The sequence below is a fragment of the Mytilus trossulus genome, chromosome 3 (genome assembly GCF_036588685.1).
Source record: "Mytilus trossulus isolate FHL-02 chromosome 3, PNRI_Mtr1.1.1.hap1, whole genome shotgun sequence".
Taxonomy (NCBI): Eukaryota; Metazoa; Mollusca; class Bivalvia; order Mytilida; family Mytilidae; genus Mytilus; species Mytilus trossulus.
The window spans coordinates 22,348,233-22,363,757 of record NC_086375.1 but is presented as its reverse complement, the minus strand read 5'-3'; the positions used below and the strand labels follow the sequence as shown (position 1 = coordinate 22,363,757).

The 15,525-nt window shown below is 34.1% G+C and overlaps 1 protein-coding gene across 1 annotated transcript; it reads left to right on the top strand.

The window, feature by feature from the left end:
* Positions 1–5,362: 5,362 nt before the first annotated feature.
* LOC134710532 (serine-rich adhesin for platelets-like) lies at positions 5,363–11,826 on the top strand. Its single transcript, XM_063570902.1, has 3 exons — positions 5,363–7,457; positions 10,338–10,559; positions 11,615–11,826. Exons 1-3 carry the CDS (start codon positions 5,363–5,365, stop codon positions 11,824–11,826), a joined length of 2,529 nt encoding a protein of 842 aa, XP_063426972.1.
* Positions 11,827–15,525: the final 3,699 nt, after the last annotated feature.

Sequence of the window (15,525 nt, the reverse complement as noted above, 5' to 3'; positions counted from 1 at the left end):
CTACCAGAAAACAGTACAGGGTCAGTGGGTTTTCAACACTGCGAGAAAATATCACCCACGAGGGTAGACTTCAGCTTAATACCAGATCATCAACTGGTAAACTTTTACAATTATAATCATGAAGAAAAAAAAATCTAAAATAAAATTCAAAAAGGGAAAGGATGAAAATTGCGTAGATAGATGTGGATAAAGATTTAAATCGCACTCACCTGAAGGGCGTATCTAACCTACCTAAAAGAAGTTAATACTGTAGATACTAAAATGAACTTTATACAGAATGATGTTAAGAAATCAATATACTATTCATAAGGATAACTAACAAAGTTTATCTATATTTTTACAATATACACAGTTATATCATTAGTACTGCTGTTAAACATTAAGATTACAGATAAAGTGACTGATGAGTAGTACAAACTGTACGATGTATTAAATGAAGGTTACGTCACACGCAAAGCATACAGTGAAATTCTTTTGGAAAGTGTACGTATATGTGTTTCGTTTTTATCATTTTTTTTCTTTTCCCGTTTATGATTTAAATACTCAGAGGAGGGCGAACAGGATTTTTGCTTTAATTTGATTATTGATAAATAAAAAAACAGATAAGGAACATTTTGACTTGAATCGGTTAGATTAGTCAACGAATGTAAATAAGTACGAGGTTTTAAATTATTTAAATAATATCTGCATTTTATATTCTTATTTCCAAATCAAACCATGAGAAGATGAGATGCATGGAATTTAGGCAAGGTACCATGTCCAAACCTCCAGCTGCTGTGACAAGAATATGCGTTTAATTGCCTCTGTTGATTTTTAAAAAGTACCACCAAATCCCAAAATTTTGTGTCAGTTCTCGTTTCTCGTTTTGTTTATATAGATAAGACCGTTGGTTTTCCCGTTTGAATGGTTTTACACTAGTAATTTTGGGGCCCTTTATAGCTTGTTGTTCGGTGTGAGCCAAGGCTCCGTGTTGAAGGCCGTACTTTAACCTATAATGGTTTAATTTTTAAATTGTTATTTGGATGGAGAGTTGTCTCATTGGCACTCACACCACATCTTCCTATATCTATTATTTTTATTTTTAGTTTGTGCCACATTACATTGAAAGTGATCAAACCCGAATTGGTAGAAGATCTGATATCAGCAATTTGAAGGTAATGTATCTTGTTTCATTTATGACTTATAACCTTGATAACGACATATTTGTTGATGCTGCAGGCAGTATTGATTCAAAATATTACGATAACTATTGAACTATAACGGACGAATTCGAGATTAAGGGTAAATAAATCTAGCAAAAACATTGCATGTTGAATTGATATGATAAAAATGGAAACTGTAAACAGTAATGTTTTTGTGTGTCAAATGTCTTCCTGTAAAAAATAACCAGGTAGTTTTGAGTGATATCAAGTGACTTAGCAGATTTTTTTTATTCTCTTTGACCACTCTTTTCTACGCATGTTATGAAATACCACAAACACACATGTACACAAATTCAAGATCTATTGACTTCTGATTTTGAGTGAGCATCAAATATAAATGGTTGTTCTCCTTTTTCTCATAGTGTGCGAGTTAAGTAGTTGAACTTCTCTGGTTATATTAGACATTCAAGCGCCAGTAAAATATTGAGTATAATTTACAACAGTAATAAAGGAGGGACGAAAGATAACAAAATGACAGTCAAATTCATAGAGAGAAAACAAATGACAAAGCAATGGCTAAAAAAGTAAAAGACAAACAGACAAATAATGGTACTCAAAACACAACATAGAAAACTAAGCAAAAACAACACCCACACCAAAAACTGGGGGTGATCTCAGTTGCTCCGGGGGGGGGGGGGGGGGGTAGACATATCCTGCTCCACATGTGGCAGCCGTCGTGTTGCTTATTTTATAACAAAGCCGGTAGATAGTCTATCACTGAACTAGTATACTAGTATATATATTTGTATAGGGGCCAGCTGAAGAACGCCTCCGGGTGCGGGAATTTCTCGCTGCATTGAAGACCTGTTGGTGAACTTCTGCTGTTGTCTGCTTTATGGTCGGGTTGTTGTCTCTTTGACACATTTCCCATTTTCATTCACAATTTTAATTCGGTAGGACACATTCGTGAAAAGGGAAGGGGATTGTAGTTACGACATAAGGAATATATCCGATATCATCTGTGTAACGATTATTCCATAACGGTCAACCTGATGGCGACCGTTAATTTACGAAGACATGATTTCAACTTCAACATTTGAAACTCTTGATTTAATAGTTTTCTTGTGAGCAGTAATCCTATATCAAGAAGATTGTGATAGGAAATACAAGTTGAGAGATATATACTTCGTATGCAAGTGCTGTTTGGGTTCCTCCCAATTATATAGGAAAAATACTTGTATCTACGTTTGACATTCTTTTTATGAAGGAAAGCAATACCTACTCTTTCAATTAGATAATACCGACTCTTAATAACTTGTTGAAATACATATATCTACATTTCCGAAATCATACTTATATTAGTTAACTAATACTTAAGCATGCATAATTTTAGTCTATATTCAATCAATCTGACATTAAAAATCGATAGAACTTGTGCTGAAACCAGCGATTTATTCACAGATCTATAAAATTTATTTAACTACATACCCAAATATTTTGGGATTACTGATTATTTTTGGGCTCTGGGTTACTATGCATTTGCGATGGAACATGGGCTCGGCCAAAGATTTAAAATGATAAATGTTTTTTTTCTCGAGTTAGAATATTTTTATTTTTTTTCTACATAGTGTGCTTTTTTCTATTGTTCTTTATCGTTTGGTATATTTTTAGTCAGGGTCTCGCCTGTTAGTAATGATAAAAAATATGATGATTATAGAATTATGATAATAGCACAAATGATAATAACATTAAAGGCAAAAGTAATATACCGTGTTCGAAAGTAATAAATCGATCGAGAGCAAACAAATCCGAGTTACAAACTAAAACTGAGGTGAAAACATCAACTACAAGCGGAAAACAACAAAACGACGGAAACACGGAAGTGCAACAAAAACACAAAACGACAATGCCTCACACACAATAACGCAGTATAAGATAACAACAGCCATTTTCCTGACTTGGTACAGGACATTTTAAGACAAAATAATGGGTCGAACCTGGTTTTGCGGCTAGGTTAACCTTGTGCTGCTTATGCCAACGTTAAATATAACACTGCTAATTTCACTTTTATCTCGTATAAAGAAGTGTAATTTTCTGCTCTCAACCATTAAAATAAATATAAAGCCAACTTCTACACTCAAATCATAAATGTTAACTAAAACAAATGATTTCAAAATTAAACAAAATATACAATCACGGTTTTTTGTCACAGGCTTGGTTACATGCAACTGTAGCTAACCGATGTGCCAATTTCTTCAATCTGTTTTTGATATAAAAACCCATGGTGACCATGATTGGCCATGTTATTTTTGCAGGATATGGAAGGCATAAATGATGAGCTGATTGAGAAAGAACAAGCAAATAAGGTTAACATTTTTATAGTTCTTACAATTTAAATGATAAGAATGATGTAGTTAAAAAGAATTAAACTATATAACGAATGATAAAAACAATTGCAGATCTTTTTACATTAAATTTCTCAATAATTACATTAGATGTATGTTTCATTATAATACGTTATTCTGATTGGCTAATTGCACATCACATGTTATTCCGTAAGCAATTGCATGAGACAATAACATTCCATTCATGATGACACGAGGTCCCACAATAAAGTGCACAGGTGAATGTAAAAATATAACTTCATGAAAATCGTGTTTTTATAATCCTAGCTAAAAAATGTAATTATAAGTATTGAATGCTTCTTTTTGTACCTTTACTAGGGTTCCGCGCTTCATACAAAATGTACTTCGGTCAACGCTTTTACACCCCAATAAATTTACAAAAAGAAGCATTCAATTCTTAAATAAATTAATAAGTAGCTAATAGCAGTTTACGTCAAGTAAATATTGGTAACATATCATATGTTTCTTTATACTGATTCATAATATATTTGGTTTCTATATAATAATGTATAAAATAAGAAAAAAAAGACCTCATATAAAATTACCCTCATCTTGTTAAAATGACAACACCATCACAAAAAAAACCAACTACGACAAACAAACACAAATAACTACATCCTTCTTTTTGGATTTACGCTAGTTCGGGTTTTTGTACATTTTTAAAACGTTTGTAGTGCCAATTTGTAAGCATTTTGCTGCAGTTGCATGAAACTAGTTTAAATAGAGTCATGCGTCTAAAGCGGTTTTCAAAACCGCTGAAACCCAAATACTTGAAGACAAGGAACTCATAATCATATAGAATCATCATGAGTAGTAACAAGCCTTTATCATTTAAAACTAACAACTGCATGACAAATCAACCAAACACAGAGCAAAACGAGCATCACCGAAAAAGGGGGCTATATCAGATGCTCAAGAAGTACCCGACTCGTTTGGTATTCGATAGCTTTTAGCTTCTACGCAGACTTTATTTGGCATCACCAGTGTCTGAGCAAAACGTTGTTGAACTTATTATTTAAAAGAACGTTTCGTATTTTATTCAAGAACACATGTTCAAAAGTGCCAAGGCCTTGCTGATAAATATACCGTATCACATTCACAATTAATACATTATAGTCTTGAGGTATAAATGAGATAACGGACATTTAATTACTAAATTTTGCTTTACAAAATTTTGCAAACCATGCTTAAATTAAGAAGGATATTTTCCTTATACAATGCATTGATTCCTTGTCCGGCTGTGGCTATACTTGTTGTTCTAGTTTGTGAATACGCTACTAATTTTTTAATAGTAGTTTTGGATTTTTAAATATTTCGAACTCGAGCATAACTGACGAGTATTTTTTGTAATCACAATCCTGTCCTTTTTTGTAAAATGTGACATCATGCAATGAGACATATCACTTGCAGCGAATCAAATTATAAATGATCAAGACAAAGGTTGTCACATATGAAGCAGAATTTGTATACCCCTCCGGAGCACCTACCCAACCCCCTCCATAACCTTTTTCACCTTATTATTTGGATTCGAAATGCTCACTCTAGGCTTTATATTTTGCGATTGGTAGATATTCAAAAATTGATATGATACATATACAAGAAGTTTAACATACAACAATGTTTTACGGGTTACTACATTTTTATGATTATATTTAACAGAAGCGTCTGGCATATTCAATATCGCAACTCACAGATGCATTAAAAGATCAAAATAGAATTATCAACACATTCAAGAACACAAATGAAAAACTTCGGACAGAAAATGAGGAGCTAAAAAATAGATATACTGATCTTAAACAGCATATTGACGCCAATATGATAAATAAAGAATCAACGGAAACATCAACGTCATCATCGAAGGAAGCATCGAAGGAAGCCTTAACGGAAACATCAACGGAACTTCAAGCATCGAATGGAACCTTAACAGAAACATCAACAGAAGCATCAACAGAAGCATCAACAGAAGCATCGAAGGAAGCATGTGAAAAAACATCCAAGGAGGCATCGAAGGAAGCCTTAACGGAAACATCAACTGAATCATCAAAGGAGGCATCAAAGGTTACATCAACAGAAGCATCAAATAAAACATCGTATGAAACCTTAACGGAAATGTTAACAAAAGCTTCGAAGGAAGCATCAAAGGAAGCCTTAACTGAAACAATAACGAAAGCATCAAAGGAAGCGTCGAAAGAAGCCTTAACTGAAACATTAACAGAAAAATCAAAGGAAGCATCAAAGAAAGCTTCAACGGACACATCAACGGAAGCATCAAAGGAAGCATCAATGGAAGACTTAACAGAAACATCAACGGAAGCATCAGAGGAAGCATCGAATGAAGGCTTAACGGAAACATCAACGGAAGCATCAGATGAAGCATCGAAGGAAGCCTTAACGGACACGTCAACGGAAGCATCAAAGGAAGCATCAATGGAAGGCTTAACGGTCACATCAACGGAAGCGTCAGATGAAGCATCGAAGGAAGGCTTAACGGAAACTTTAACGAAAGCATCAAAGGAAGCGTCGAAAGAAGCCTTAACTGAAACATTAACAGAAAATTCAAAGGAAGCATCAAAGAAAGCCTTAACGGACACATCAACGGAAGCATCAAAGGAAGCCTTAACGGACACATCAACGGACGCATCGAGGGAAGCATCAATGGAAGGCTCAACGGAAACATCAACGGAAGAAGCAGAGGAAGCATCGAAGGAAGGCTTAACGGAAACATTAACGGAAGCATCAGAGGTAGCATCGAAGGAAGCCTTAACGGACACATTAACGGAAGCATCAAAGGAAGCATCAATGGAAGGCTTAACGGAAACATCAACGGAAGCATCAGAGGAAGCATCGAAGGAAGCCTTAACGGAAACATCAACGGAAGCATCGAAGGAAGCCTTATCGGAAACATCGACGGAAGCATCAACGGACGCATCAACAAAAACATCAACAAAAGCATTAAATAAAGCACCAACAGAAGCATCACAGGAAGCATCGACGGAAGCTTCAATGGAAACAACAAATGAAACCTTAACGGGAACATCATCAGAAGGATCAAAGGAAGCCTTAACGGAAACAACAAAGGAAAAATCAAAGGAAGCATCGAAGGAAGCACCAAAGGAAGCATCGAAGGAATCCTTAACGGAAAAATCAACGGAAACATCAACAGAATCATCAACAGAATCATCAACAGACGCATCAATGGAAACATCAAAGGAAGCTTCAACGGAAGCATCAACGGACGCATCAACAAAAACATCAACTAAAGCATTAAATAAAGCACCAACAGAAGCATCACAGGAAGCATCGACGGAAGCTTCAATGGAAGCATCAAATAAAACCTTAACGGGATCATCAACAGAAGCATCAAAGGAAGCCTTAACAGAAACAACAAAGGAAAAATCAAAGGAAGCATCGAAGGAAGCATCAACGGAAGCATCAAAGGAAGCATCAAAGGAAGCTTCTAAGGAAGCATCGAAGGAAGCTTCAATGGAAATATCAACGGAAGCATCAATGGAACCATCAACGAAAGCATCAAAAGAAGCCTTAACGGAAACATCGACGGAAGCATCAATGGAAGCAATGAAGAAAGCACCAACGAAAGCATCAAATCTAAAAGGAATAAAAGTGATCCCTGATGCGCAAAGACAAACGACGGAAACAAAAATCAGATTAGATGAACCTGAACATACAATTCAACTAATGAAGACGGAAATTGAAGAAAAAGAACGAAAAATAAATCGACTGGACACCAAACTGTCAGAATTAACCAGAAAAAATAAAGAGTTGGTGACATTAATTGAAACAGATTGTAGAAAATTTGACACTTTACAAAGAAAAACGAATAGTATTGAGAAAGAAAGAGATGAATTACAGCTAAGGATTGATTCGTGGTTTTCACAGAAGAACTCGACAGGTAATACTATACTGAGTGCCTATGAAAACTCAACACTTGGTTTTTCAAAAATAAAATTTATATTAGAAATGATAATCTTTCAAAATTAATTGTTTTTAAAAATTAATTATTCGAACAATAGATCGATATCAAACAAAAATGTTTCATTGTCATCTTTCAGAGGCTATAGGTAAACGAAAGATCCAATGTCGAATTATCAACTCACATTCCTAACAAAACATGTTACAACCCCGTTGTGCAGCGCAATCTCGACAGCGCCGTGGAATTAATCATCCCGGACGGTAAATGTGATCCCGAGGAATGTTGTTGCACTTGTCCCGCATATCAAACTCAAGCTGACTTTATGATATTGGTGGTGGTTTTCGTCGTATAAACCATGTCCAATCTGATGCAAAATGTTCTCCATTGGACCCAAATCGTGTGAAACACATGACGTTTGGCCAAAAAGGGTGCCAAATGTCTAAGTAACCACCACTGACGGTTTTTTGGTTCACAATGAATGATTTTTGGTCTACAGAACTCGATATTAACGCCTTACGTCCGTTTATATGTCCCTAAAAGACTTTGGTGCTCTTTAACAATTTCTGCGCAAATGGTGCTTTACTGAAATTTCTCCAAAGGATCTACCGTGACCACCATTGAACTCTAGTGACCTGTGTACACCCATCAGAGTCAATATCGAATATGTTTAAGACCAAATGTATCGGTCTGGCTGAGCGTTTCTTGCTTTTTGTACCCCGGGATGTCTTTTTTCATTAAATGGATATAGGAAGATGTGGTGTGAGTGCCAATGAGACAACTCTCCATCCAAATAACAATTTAAAAATTAAACCATTATAGGTTAAAGTACGGCCTTCAACACGGAGCCTTGGCTCACACCGAACAACAAGCTATAAAGGGCCCCAAAATTACTAGTGTAAAACCATTCAAACGGGAAAACCAACGGTCTAATCTATATAAACAAAACGAGAAACGAGAAATGATCCATTTTGGTTGAATTTATGGATGATTTGAGTTATTGTTGAGGCTAAAACTTCAGTCTGCTTGTAGTTGTATGTAGTGAAAGGCTTCATTGGATCATGTACAAAACTGCATGTCGCTGGTTGTCAGAAAGTCCTGGCATTTACTCAGATGTTAGTCAAGCTTTAAATGACGAAATCGTGAAAATGGTGCGTATGTTGAAAAGCGGTGAACTCGGTTTATGTCCGTTCAAAATAACCCTTACTTGGCAATTGTTCCAAAAATCACTCAACCGTAAAGTTATCGTCAATTGTCTTATAAGTCATTTAAAACTAACTATACAAAGTTCTTATATAAATAAAATAAAAATTATAAGATTTTTTTTTTAAAACAAAAGTGTTGCGTTTTCATCATCTTCGCTAGCCAAGGGTTACGATCTACTCCCGCTCTCTTCGCGTGAACAGAGCGCGAAGATGCGTTTTCATTGGCACTCAGTATATATTATCGCTATTTAGAAATTTGTCCCGCCTGACCTTTCTTAAAGATTCGTTTGTATCATATATCTGGTTTTGGTATTTTGACTGAGTGTTGTAGAGTTTTGTTCACCAGACGATACAAAATACTGAGCCATTTTAAGTAGAGAAAAATTAAGATAAAACAGTCTGTATTCATGTTTCCTCTAGGGTAGTATTTGGTCTATATACCAGCTTTGATATGTGCGTGGTATTACTATAAATTTTCACTTCTTCGTATTATGAACATCAAAATGAATTATTTTGTAAAAATGTTTCCGTTCTCCATTTTATCTGTACATTTATACATAACAACAAAATTATTGTGATTTACCTATGTATAATTATATATTATTGCCAATGGTGGATTTTTTTGTTGAAGCTTACTTGTTTTTGTTTTTCTGGTATTGTTTCACATTTTACAGCGATATGATACTGTCTCTTTTATCATTCATCCCTTATTTTTTTTATTTTGAATATACATTGTATCATAGATCAAATGTATTTGTTCAGTGTAAGTTCACATGCATTAATATATCTTTAATTGAGTTCAGCTATTAAAATGATAAAACCTGCTGCAATTATTTGCATTTGTTTTAAGTAAGGAAACGGAAGTTCAGTTTTTGTCGTTCGGTTGATGCGGTTCATAAGAGTTTCTCGTTTCTAGTTTTTTTTCTTTTATAGACGTTGGTTTTCCCATTTAAATGGTTTTACGCTAGTAATTTTTGGGGGCCTTTATAGCTTACTGTTCGGTGTGAGCCAATGCTTCGTGTTGAAGACCGTACTTTGACCTATTATGGTTTACTTTTATACATTGCACTCCGGCATACCACATTTACTTATATATATGTACAACCATTTTTATCGCGAACTTTTTCAAAATCTACAGCCCGTAATTTCAGCAAAAATCAATGGAGCGGAAAAAAAGGAACACTTCATCTGTAACTCGTAATTGTAAACTCACATACAAAAAAATGCTCTATATGTCTGAGATTACTATAAAATGTGTCAGAGTTATCTCAGATTATGTGAAGGCTTGGAAAAAAGTACTTCTTCATGGATGTTTAAGAATGTCGGGATGACGGATAATGGAAATTCTTTTCAGTCATCTCTTTCTAACGCTTTTAATCACATAAAAAATTAGTACAGATTATTCTTACTTTCCGACAACAAAGGTAGGCATGTTATACACAATATTGTGGATAAATAAATATAGATTAACAAGTTTTAGTGGGGTTGACAGCTAAGGAATCGAAATTTCACGGAATTTCGCGACCGGTGACACTTTTCAAAACTGCGAGTTAAGTACCTTGTGTTATAAACATAAGCATGTTACTTTTTTGTAGCCATTTTCACAGACAAGTGCCTGTTGTTTAAAAGCAGTTAAAAGCGACTATTTATATTGTAGTGAAAATTCAGATGTACGCAGCTGTTAAAAAAGAACTATGTGATCAGATGATGACCGAGTTGGAAGGAATGTTACGTACACAATTGGAATTAAAGCACATTCCAATAAATGTTGAAAAACATAAAGAACCTCCTCCAGACAGTACAGTTCCTTTAATAATCATGTGTTTCAATGCTTCCCGTCTTGGTTCCGATGTGAATTACGCTATAGATAATATTGATCGTAAGTATCATATAGTAACACTTAAGTTACATGTATATTTCATTATAGAAGTTACTTTGATTGGCTAACAGCAATCTTGCGTCATTCTGAAATTAAACTTTATATAAAAATGAAATGTAAAATTCATGATGACACACGCACCAACAATAGAGTGCATAGACAAATAGTAGAAAACTTGATAGGAACCGTATTTTCATGACCCTAGATAAAGAATATGTATTTGTAAGTATTGATAAACATAAACAGGATTGAAACTTTAATTTGTGTTTTCGAAAGACGTTAGTTTCATCTACAAAAGACTCATTTGTGACACTCGAATAAAAAAAAGCTAAAAAGTTCAAATAAAGTACGAAGTTGAAGAACATTGAGGACTAAACATTCCTTAAAGTTACTTATGCCTATTGCAAGGCAAAATGTATGTTCCTATCCAATATACCCTCATTTATCAATGGTAGTTAACATTTCCCCGACCATCATCCCGGATGGTCTCATTAATTACAAAACCTACCCTTTTTTATTTATTGTGAACTTGTTCTCGTCCTAATCATGCATGCAATATTTGCCACTGGACGTTAAGCAACCAACAACCAATCAATCAATCAACTGAGTGTTGCAAACTGTTGTCCTTCCTATGGTCATCATTAATATCATGGCTTTGTGTCATTTCGACTTCGGGTGTTTTATTTCTCCTTGGTACATTCATTCATGTATTTAACATGGAAACATAATCAATCATATTATGTTTTTAAAACAGTGCAGATTTTTAAAGCCATGGCTTCAGCATATATTACAACTTGGATCACATATCCTAAAATTTGGACGGATGTAACTTTTGGTTCTCGAGCAAACATTCTAAATTCACATGTTTTTCTCATGGAATTTGGTAGTATACGTTAAAAGTTACGTCACAACAACATACAATAACATTTACTTGCAAGCTCAACTTTACCATTGATTTATAAACGAAACTATTCTTTTAAAAAAAATGTTGGTTCACCTTTAGTCAGACATTACAACCCGATTTATTTTTACCATTAAATGCAACACTTTTGCAGGTTCCAGAACTATAGCTGTAGTAGTACTACACCACAAAGAAAACCACGCCTTACCTAAACAGCCAAGTGAGAAGTTACTGATAGGGAGTGACTATAAACATATTGGAGCTATAATAGACATTGCTTACCTAAGTCATAAGGGAATATATCCTTGTAATATGAATGTAAACTCATTAGATAGACTAGTCAACTTCATAACAGCTAATTCATAATATATAGTTACTTATGAATAAATTTTGAACTAATAAAAAAATATATATAATACAGCCGGATTTGTAAAACGCAGACATTTAGTATGTGAGTCTGGAATCAATAAAACGATGAATTCTAAAATCTTGTAAAAGGTATCGATAGTTTACCAATGGTTAATTTTCATTGATTTCTACAAAAAATTAGACGTCGGTATTTTTCAAAATCATAAAATATTCAGGTTGTTTCTATTGATTATTTAAGAATTGAATGCTTCTTTTTGTAAATTTATTGGGTGGTAAAAGCGTTGACCGAAGTACATTTTGTATGAAGCGCGGAAGCGCTTCATTCTAAAAATGTACGCACGGTCAACGCTTTTACAACCCTATAAAGTTTCAAAAAGAAGTATTCAATACTTAAAATTACATTTTTTTAGCTAAAATCATGAAAACACGATTTTTATCCAGTTTTATTTAATTCACCTGTGCACTTTTTTGTGGGACCTCGTGTCATCATGCATGATAAATGTTATTGTCTGGTGCAATTGTTTACGGAATAACATGTTAGCCAATCAGAATAACGTATTATAATGAAACTTACATCTAATGTAATTATATAAAGATGGACAATAGTTTGGTTTTTTTTTCTCATTAGAACTAAGTTTTATAAAAATGTTTGCATTTGTTAATATATACATCAAATACCGGTATCTTTTCCCGTCAGATTGGACAATTGTCACATCACTTTCCCTATTTATTTATTTATTTAACACACTCGAGACATTTTTTTTTCAAAAACGGAGAAAAAAGTTTGTGTTGCTATTATAACAGAACAAGACTGCATCATAAACAAAAATCATTCTATGAAAAAAACGTAATTGAAATTCACGAAATTAACAATTTATATCAGTAGCACGCTTTATCTACACTCTGTACTTTCTGTTCTTCGGGTTGTTTTAATTTTCTTTTTGATTTTGAAATCACCGGGATCAAAAATAAACTGATAACGCCATGGCTAAAAATGACTGATTGATAGACAACAATAGTACACATGACACAACATAGAATACAAAGAAAGAATACGCAACACAAACCCCACAAAAACAAGAGTGCACACGCTGAAATGTCTCGCCTTCTTTACTTATCATTGATATTATGTTGAAAGTCCTAAGTATAAAGCTTTATTTAAAACTATAACGTAAACTTAACACTTACCAGGATAACTAAACAAAGACCAATGAACCATAAAAATGAGGTCAAGGTCAGATGAACCATGCCAGGCAGACATGTACAGCTAACAATGCTTCCATACAACAAATATAGTTGACCTATTACTTATAGTTTAAGAAAAATAGACCAAAACACAAAAAATTAACACTGACCCATGAACCGTGAAAATAAGGTCAATGTCAAATAAAACCTGCGTGACTGACATATAAATCATAATATATTTCCATACACCAAATATATTTGACCTATGGCATATAGTATTAGATAAAAAGACCAAAACTCAAAAACTTAAAACTTTGACCACTCAACCATGAAAATGAGGTCAAGGTCAGATGACATCTGGCCGCTAGACATCTACACCTTACGATCATTCCATACAACAAATATAGTAGATCTATTGCATAAAGTATGAGAAAAATAGACAAAAACACAAAAACTTAACTATAACCACTGAACCATGAACTTGAGGTCAAGGTCAAATGACACCTGCCAGTTGGACATGTACACATTACAGTCCTTCCATACACAGAATATACTAGCCCTATTGCTTATAGTATCTGAGATATGGACATGACCACCAAAACTTAACCTTGTTCACTGATCCATGAAATGAGGTCGAGGTCAAGTGAAAATTGTCTGACGGGCATGAGGACCTTGCAAGGTACGCACATACCAAATATAATTATCCTATTACTTATACTAGTAATAAGAAAGAATTCAACAATACAAAAAAACTGAACTTTTTTTTCAAATGGTCACTGAACCATGAAAATGAGGTCAAGGACATTTGACATGTGACTGACGGAAACTTCGTAACATGAAGCATCTATATACAAAGTATGAAGCATCCAGGTCTTCCACATTCTAAAATATAAAGCTTTTTAAAAATTAGCTAACACCGACGCCGCCGCCGTAGCCGCTGCCGCCGGATCACTATCCCCATGTCGAGCTTTCTGCAACAAAAGTTGCAGGCTCGACAAAAACTAGGGGTTATCTCAGGTGCTCCGGAAGGGTAAGCAGATCCTGCTCCACATGTGTCACCCGTTGTGTTGTTTATGTGATAACAAATCCGATAAATAGTCTTATTCGGTAGGTCACATTCATGAAAGGAAAGGTTGATTAAAAAATAAATAAGGCATGCCAATAAATAAATATAAGTGATATACAAACATCAATTTATTTGTATTTAGATAAGAAGACGTGGAATGATTGCCAATAAAAAGATTATCACACAACGATTAAAAGACAAGACGTGTATCAAAATACTGACTCCCATGCAGCCCTCTACAACAAACCAATGTCGTTATGTTAATTTTACTTCTTAAGAAGAGCTGAAAGATACCAAAGGAACAATCAAACTCATTATTGGAATACGAACTGACAACCACATGGCAAAAAAAATGAATAACACAACATAGAAATATGAAGGGTGTGCAATATGAAACAAGATGTCCCATAGGAAAAAAGAAGTCGGGTTTGTGGTTTCGACAACTGGATTTTATGCATCGTTATATTGAAAATAGACATTCAATAACTATCAACAAATTCGTGATTCCGTTCGTAAACTTTTCGAAGGAATGAATTTGACCGTTTTACAAATTGGAATCTTTGGTGTAACAACTTTCTTGTATAAAGCAGTGATCCTTTATCAATGAAATCTCAAGCTCTGAAATAGATTATCACATGGGAGATATTCAATGTGTATACCAAGTGACTTGTCAGGAATATGACAACTGTTTTCATTCGTTCCGTTCCTTCATGTTCGTTGATATCGTCGAGGATTGGATTTTGGCAGGTTGTATAGACTTTCTTCCCCTTTTTGAATAAATTAATACTTTATTACTCCATATGCAGATGCTGAGAGAATGTTGCTATATAGAATTGATAACATTACAATTGGGAAGCTAAAATCTTCAAACATCGATCATTTCGCTGAAAAGAAAATAATTAACACAAAATATGTTACTGTTTTGATATAGAAATTAAAATTTTGAATAGGCTGACAAATCTTTATACTTCATATAAAATGAAATAAAAAAAACTGTTTGTAAAGTAAAGAAAATGTGAAATATTTGTTTATTTATCACGTCCTATGATATTGGTGTTCAAATGTACCTAGATGCATTTTTGAAAGGTTTATCCAAATGTCCTATGCCCCATCAATCGTCAATCCAGTAGTTAGAAATTAGATTTATCATTTGACAGCAGCTATTTACACAACACTTAATAAAACTTAAAAATGGTCTCGTGAACACCTTTTAAATGCATGTTATCCAGTTTCGAATACTAGAACATTGTTTTATTTGCAAATGAGACACATGGATATACAATAATTTGAATATTTGTAATGACTGTTTTCATTAGCAGAAAGACGAAGTAAATAATACCATCAGAGACATATAATACAATATGTCTCTGATACCATTAACTTTCTCCCTGTGATGGTTTAAAAATTAAATTGCCATAATAAGGCTATCGAGTATATCAACCAAA

Coding starts and splice junctions, on each gene's coding strand:
- LOC134710532 (XM_063570902.1), top strand. CDS start 5,363: ATGATAAATAAAGAATCAACGGAAACATCAACGTCATCATCGAAGGAA. Junction 7,458..10,337: donor TTCACAGAAGAACTCGACAG/GTAATACTATAC, acceptor TTTATATTGTAG/TGAAAATTCAGATGTACGCA. Junction 10,560..11,614: donor CGCTATAGATAATATTGATC/GTAAGTATCATA, acceptor ACACTTTTGCAG/GTTCCAGAACTATAGCTGTA.